Source organism: Suricata suricatta, chromosome 3, assembly GCF_006229205.1.
Source record: "Suricata suricatta isolate VVHF042 chromosome 3, meerkat_22Aug2017_6uvM2_HiC, whole genome shotgun sequence".
NCBI lineage: Eukaryota > Metazoa > Chordata > Mammalia > Carnivora > Herpestidae > Suricata > Suricata suricatta.
Window position 1 is genome coordinate 171204010 of NC_043702.1, and position 7092 is coordinate 171211101.

At 59.0% G+C, this 7092-nt stretch overlaps 1 protein-coding gene across 1 annotated transcript in view; it reads left to right on the forward strand.

Annotated features, from left to right (window-relative positions):
* SLAMF9 (SLAM family member 9) overlaps positions 1 to 1963 on the forward strand; it is a 3814-nt gene extending 1851 nt beyond the window's left edge. The window contains exons 3-5 of the mRNA XM_029933422.1: positions 7 to 231; positions 1001 to 1273; positions 1614 to 1963. Coding sequence (XP_029789282.1) covers positions 7 to 231; positions 1001 to 1273; positions 1614 to 1810 — 695 coding nt within the window. The 3' untranslated portion in view covers positions 1811 to 1963. The remainder of the gene's footprint in view (positions 1 to 6; positions 232 to 1000; positions 1274 to 1613) is intronic.
* The last annotated feature ends 5129 nt before the right edge of the window (positions 1964 to 7092 follow it).

A 7092-nucleotide genomic window follows, 5' to 3' on the forward strand; every position in this document is an offset into this window, starting at 1 on the left:
TCTGGTCCTCTCGCAGAAGGCTTGCCACCGTGGTTCCAGGGAAAGAGGGGCATCCGGCTGCCATCACGGTGACCGACCCCCGATATGAAGGCCGAGTGAGCTTCCTGGACCCCAGCTACGCCCTGCTCATTAGCAACCTGAGCTGGGGGGACTCGGGGCCTTACCAGGCTCAGGTCAACCTGAGGACGTCCCAGACCACCACCACGCAGCGCTATGATCTCCGTGTCTACCGTGAGTTGAGGCTGGAGACGCCACCGCTGCCTTTTCTGGCCCCCCTGGGCTTTGCGTGAGAAGGAGGTGTTCTCAGGGCTCAGGGCTGTGGTTCGAGGGGCTGGGACTGGGAGGCAGGCTGTCTCCCGTGGGCCCAACCCCAGCCACTGGCCGAGTGGCCGGGAACAGTGAGGCACCGGGCACCGAGGCTGTTCTCCTGGACCTTCCCAACCCTGAGAGAGGGGTCAGGTGCCCCAGACCTCTGGCAGTCTCTCTCTGTCTCACTGAGATTCTGCATCCTGGGGGTGGAGGGCGCCTCTAGTCGGAGCTTTTTATCCTTCTGTGTGACGTGAGGGCTACTAACCAACATCTCCTCTCTCCCTGGACCACGTTCCTTCATGCCTGTGACATTGACTGATGTTCGACCTTGAATCTTGCAGAACAGTGATTAGACTATACATGTCCTCCGCCCAGGGGGTGTGACAATATTTTCTAGGGTCAAGGAGGCAGAATAGGGTTTGGAGAAAAGTGGGGTGCAAAGTGGGGAGAGAGAAAGCAAGGCATTTGGGCGGTGGAGGCGGGGGGAGTAGAAATTGCCAAAGGCAGGTCTGTCTGTCTTAGCTGCCCAGGGGAGCCTGGAGGCAGATTTTATGGTGCCTGGGTTTTGTTAGTTTCTATTTCCGTGAAGGGACTCAGAGGACACACCCTTCACCCCACTTTTGAGGAGCCTAAGGAAACAGACCTGGCCCCTGACTACTTAGAGGGTCTTTCGTGTTCCTCTCTCATCTAGGACGGCTGTCAGAGCCTCTCGTCACTGTGTGCTTTGAGATCTCCGGGGACGGTGGCTGTAACGTGTCCCTGACATGCTCCGTGGAGAATGCAGGCCCGGACGTGACCTACAGCTGGCTGTCCTGGGAAGACGGCACTGAGACAGTCCATGAGGGCTCTGCCCTCGCCGCATCCTGGAGGCCTGGGGACAAGGCCCTCTCCTATGCCTGCAGGGCCAACAACCCGGTTAGCAGCGTCCGTTCCAGGCTGGTCCCTGCTGGGCCCTTCTGTGCAGGTATCAGGATCCCAGAGACAGGCGGCCACTCCCTCCCTCAGCCCCTCCCCAGAGAGTGCCTGGGATCCAGAACCCCCTCCTTCCCACAGGGACTGGACCCCTGGGCCGGGGAGGGGTCAGCACCCCCAGCTTCCCCAAGGTTCTCTAGTCTCTCGCTCAGCTTGAGACCGCTCCCTGGACCTCAGTTCCTGAGCTTCTGTGATGAGAGCCCATCATGTCCAGAGGCACTGACTGCGGACTTGAGAGCCCTCCGTGGGATCTGGGGTGGGGGGCTGCCTCCTGACCTGGACCCGCCCCTCCCTCTGGCGAGCCCCTCTCCCCCTGCCTTCTTCTGCCCCAGATCCCGGCAACGCCGCGGACACAACTTACTTCTGCCTCTGGGTCAAGGGGCTGCTGCTGCTCCTGCTCGTGGTCCTTCTGGCCGTGGGGCTTTGGCTGCTCCGAGCCCGGAAAAGATGCAGAATGCCGAAGACAAGAACACTCGGGAGAGACAGGCTGAGACGGAGAAAGGAGAAGCCCCACCCCAGCCTGGCCTGATGGCCCCGCCTTGGGGACCCCTGTCCTAAGCACTGTTTCCACCCAACCTCCCCTCCCGGGTGCTTCTCCTCCCAGGGGGCCTCGTGTGGGTGTCCCAAGGGCTGCTCTCTGGAGGGAAGATTATCAGGCAATAAAGACACAGCAAGGGATCACCCCTGTGGACGAGCTGGCGCTTGGTCCTTGGCTGGATGACCCGGGGTGGGGGGGGCAGACCTGCTTCCTCAACTTTCCTTCCGTTCCAGCTGCCCGCCCCCCTCCCCCGCCCCAGCCTCCGCTAAGCCGTCAGTCGAAAAGCCCCTTTCACAAGCAGGTGTTGGTATTTATTATTGGCCACCTACCCCCTTCCCCACCAGCAAGTAACACTGACAAGTTCAATAAAAAAGCGAGAGACTCTGTGTCTCTGAAACGGGATGGCTCCAAGCACTGAGAACCCAGAGGAGAGCATGGCGTTCTTCCTCCCGTTCTCAGGCCTGGCTTCCACCCGGAGGTGCTGGCTCAGCCCAGAGGCTGTCCCATCTGGGGCTGAGTCGAGCCCCATGACCCTCAGTCACCTTCCTATCTGCCTGACGCGGGCTGCTCGGGGCCTCTGATGCCTGGCCCTGGGGGGACGACAGCTTGGCTGGACCAGCAGCTGAAGTCGGGGCCCCTGACCGCTGTCCTCGGTTGGTATTACTGCCCCGTCGCCCTCTCAAGGTCTCCGTGTCTCAGACCTTCCCTCTGGACCCTCGTCCTGGGCTCACGTCCACCCCTTCCACACACACCCATCCCTTAAGCAGAAGACCTTCAGCTGATGCTCTTGCTCCTTCCTGATCCCCGCAAGCAGTCCACGGTCCTCACCTGGGCCCGCTGAGCCACGGTGTGGGTCACCTCCCCACATCGGATCTTGCGGGGCAGGTGGGGAGGCACTGGGGAGGGAGCTGGAAGCCGCCCCGCCCAGACAACAGGCTGTGAGGGTTGCAAGTGAATTGGAGGAATTGGGGGGGGGGGGTGGCAGGAGACCGGCCCGGCTCTACCACTCCCTTGGGACGTTTTGTTCCACATCTAGACTCAGTCTCTTTCTACAAGGAACCCTCCGAGGGAGAGGCAGGCACAGATGCAGCCGATGGGGCTCTTACCAGAGACGTGGCTGTGGAGGTGGGGGCAGGACAGCAGGTGCCCCTGGGGACTCTGGGAAGAGGAGTCTGAGGCACTGGGGACCAGCGTTCCTGACATTTCCTCCAGATCCTGCCTTCCCCTCTCAATGGGAAGGATGCTGATCTCCACAGGGACTTCCAGGAGAAGGAATGTCAGGCTATGGAGGGTCGTGGTAAGGACCAAAGACACAGCCTGGGAAAACGGGACGGGGGCCAGGCACTAGGACACGCAGGAGGAAGGTGCCTGCCGGTTCCGGACCGGAAAGGAAGCAAGGCCAGGAGGCAAGCAGCGGCTTCCTGCCTATGCTTCTCCTTCCTTCCCTCCCTCCCTCCCTCCCTTCCTTCTTTCCTTCCTTCCCTCCCTCCTTCCTTCCTTTCTTCCCTCCTTCCTTCCTTCCTTTCTTCCCTCCTTCCTTCCTTCCTTCCTTCCCTCCCTCCTTCCTTCCTTCCTTCCCTCCTTCCTTCCTTCCTTCCTTCCTTCCTTCCTTCCTTCCTTCCTTCCTTCCTTCCTTCCTTTCTTCCCTCCTTCCTTCCTTCCTTCCTTCCTTCCTTTCTTCCTTCCTTTCTTCCCTCCTTCCTTCCTTCTTTCCTTCCTTCCTTCCTTCCTTCTTTCCTTCCTTCCCTCCCTCCCTTCCTCCCTCCCTCCCTTCCTTGTTTTATTTTCAAACAGAGAGGGGGAGAGAGGGGATCCCAAGCAGGTTTCACACTCTCAGCACAGAGCCCAACATAGGGCTTGAACTCACAAACCATGAGAGGTGACCTGAGCCAAAGCTGGATGCTGAACTAGTGGAGCCATCCACGTGCCCGCTCCTGGCTCTGGTTCTATGCAGGAGCTAGAGCCCCTTGGGGCCTGGGACGGAGGGGCTGAGGCTGGGGACCGGTCCCCAGAGAGCTCCTCAGGTGGGCGATGAATCCACTCTACTCCCTGAGGGCCTGAGGCCAGTGTCCCTGGATGACTGTCCCTGGCCTGAGGCCGATTCTCTTTGCCTCCTGAACAGTCCCACCTTCCAAAAGGCCTGAGGTTCAGGGCCAAAACCACAGCCCCAAGTCCTCTGAGTCCTATAATACGGTTTCTGGAGACTGACGGGGAAGACACTCAGGCAGCTGGGGTCCCTGTATTTCAGGGTCAGGCCCCCCCGGAAAGTGAATAAAGGGCCCTCCCCGGCGGTCGGCCAAGTGCCTCTCACAGCGTTTCAGGAACAGAGAAGGACTGAGACCCCAAACCATCCCAGGCCCCTGGATTTGGAAGGCAGAGACCCTGAGAAGGCGGGATCCAAGCTCAGGGAGACCCAGGCCTGTCGCTCTGCCAGAAGCTGGGCCAATACCCACCCGGTAGCCCTGTCAGAGTTTGCCTGTCCTTTGAAATAGGTGAAAGCAAAGAGGAGGGGGGAGGGTACTATTCAAGGTCTGGTCCTGGAGAGGCGGGGAGGACACAGTCTGCCCTCAAGGAAGTCTTCCTGGAGGGAGGGTGTCATTATGGTGAGGTGTGACCAGGGCCCTGGGTGAAGGTGAGGGTGAGGGTGAGGTGGGAGGCGTAGGACTGGGCCCTGGAGGGAAGAGGTGAACCGAATTCTGACCTCAGACTAGCAGGGGGTCCAGGGGAGGGAGGGAAAGGACATCCTAGCCCTGCAGAAAATGAACCAGAAGACAGGGATTTGTGAAAGCACGGTGACTTCCAGGGATTGCAAGTCCACACCCGTGTGTTAAAGAGGGAGGCAAAAGGGGGCTGGGGAGGAGGCAGGGCCCCTCTGACGCACTCAGGGCTGTGGGAGGATTCCAGCAGGAACCAGACAAACGCCGCAGGCTCCTGGACACACGGCCTCACTGGGACAGAAGATAGGCACGCCGACACCAGTCACAGGGTTTTTCTTCTTCCTCTTTTTCTTATGTTTTTTATTTTTTTATTTTTGAGAGACAGAGAAAGACAGGGTGAGCAGGGGAGGGTCAGAGAGAGAGGGAGACACAGAATCCGAAGACAGGCTCCAGGCTCTGAGCTAGCTGTCAGCACAGAGCCCGACGTGGGGCTCGAACCCACGAACTGTGAGACCATGACCTGAGCCTAAGTCGGAGGCTTAACCAACTGAGCCCCCCAGGTGCCCCATTCTTCTTTTTTTAAGTTTATTTTTGAGAGTGAGAGAGAGCATGTGTGAGTAGGGGAAGGGCAGAGAAAGGGAGAGAGAGAGACAGAGAGAGAGAGAGAATCGCACTCGGGCTCCCCGGGCAGAACCCCACCCAGGGCTCGATCTCCCAGACCGTGAGACCATGACCTGAGCTGAAATCAAGAGTCTGACCGTTAACCGACTGAGCCTCCCAGGCGTCCTGAGAAACCACCTGCTTTTCCGCCAGGGTCAAAGTGCTCACAGTGGTCCGCAATGTCCCTGGAGCTGACAAGTGTCTGATCTTCTTGTCAACAGGCTCAAGAAGTGTGGGCTGGCTGATAACCTGGATCAGGTAAAATCCTAGTTGGTTGAACAAACTTTCCCCCAGAGTAATAATCATGGATGGAGGGCAACCCAGAAGGAAATCTGAATTTTGAGTCTCAGGGACTATTTTTATCAACTTTCACTCCCGGCATGGTGAAGGAGTGAGTTACAAATGTCTGGCAGGGTTCCTGTTCTTACCAAAGAGCCCAGAAGATACTTGTGAATCAGAGCAAAATGACAATAATCATACAGCCCGCAAAATATACGTCCAGGGAAAAAAAAGATCCTATCAAAACCCTTCTAAAATGGAAAGTTGTTTTAAATCCCAAGTTTACAAAATGCTACTTTAACAACTAAAGGAAATCAGCTCTTTTTCAAGGAAATGCTGGAGACGCAGAAATGAACATCTGAACTAGAGGGATTGTGGATCCCACCCAGGGACGGGGCAGGGGGCAGGGGGGAGGGGTGGGAGGATGGATCTTGGAGCCAAGGGGTAAAAAAAGGCTCACTGAGGCTTTCCTGGCCTCCTCCTGGCCTGTCTTTCATACTATGTCAACAAACTGTGGTCTTATCAGACTAACTGTGGTCTTATCACTGCCCGGTGAGTCTGTTACATTGTCAAGTGCTGCCGAAAGCTGCCACTTCGGGGGAATTAGCTGGAGGGATAACAGGAGAGACCACACCCCCTCCCTGCTCCTGCCTCCCCCCACTCCCCCTTTCCAGGCACATTTTCATCTCAGGCTGTGGCAAAAAGCCCCCAGGTTTACACTCAGAAGCACTTTTCAGCAGTCCTCTGTAAGGACAGGATGGATTACTGGGAGGAATGGTGAGCTTCCTGGCAGAGGGTGTGGGCCCTTGGGGCTGGGACCCCCTGGAAGGAGGGTGATGCTGGGGTACAGGTGCGAGCCCTTGACTGCATCCTGCAGGGTCTCTCCTGACTGGACTCTGGTGGAGGCCATGGCTCCATGAATGAAATGCCAGGAGTGCTCGGTTGGAGTCCCAGGAGCTCAGGCTGGGGTTAGTGGTCAGTGGCAAGGACCTGGGCAGGTGCACTGCTTAAGGCGTTATGAGGCCACATCCCTGAGGGGGCTCAAGCTCCCCAAGTCGAAAGCTCTGGGGAGCGGAAATACCAGCCATCTTTTGGCCTGCGGTCTCTAAGGAGGTGGGTTTGATGACATCCAGGTTGGGGATGAATTCGACTCTGCCAGACACGTCTGAGATGGGACGTCTGGGGCAAGTCGTTCCACCTTGCAGTGCCTCCGTTTTCTCCTGAGTCAAGCAGAGTCATGCCTGCCTCGCGGGGTCTCTGCGCAGGTGACCCAAGAGCCACGAAGCCCGTGGTCCAGGGCCTGGCACCCTGCAGGGCCCCGCATCGGGATGCCGCTCGTCCTGTCCCCCACCCCAGGCCTGCTTCGCTGGGTCGTTGGCGCTGGGAGCTGCAGCGGAGGGCGACTGGGCACCTGGGCCCCGGGCGCACGGGCCCCTCGGCACCCTGCGGTAAGGCGCCGGGGCTCGCCAATGCAGACAGGTATTTCCAGTCCGGCCGGAGGAGAGGCTAGTGGGCGGCGCTGGGGGCGGGGCGGGAGAGGAGAGCCGGGCCCCCCCGCCCCACCCCGAGCTGCGCTGATTCCCTGGGGGCGTCCCGCTCCCGGCTCGGGCTCGGCAGTCGGCCCCGCGCTTCTCCCCGGCCGAGCGCGGACGGCGGGGGCTCGCGAGTGGCGAGGCC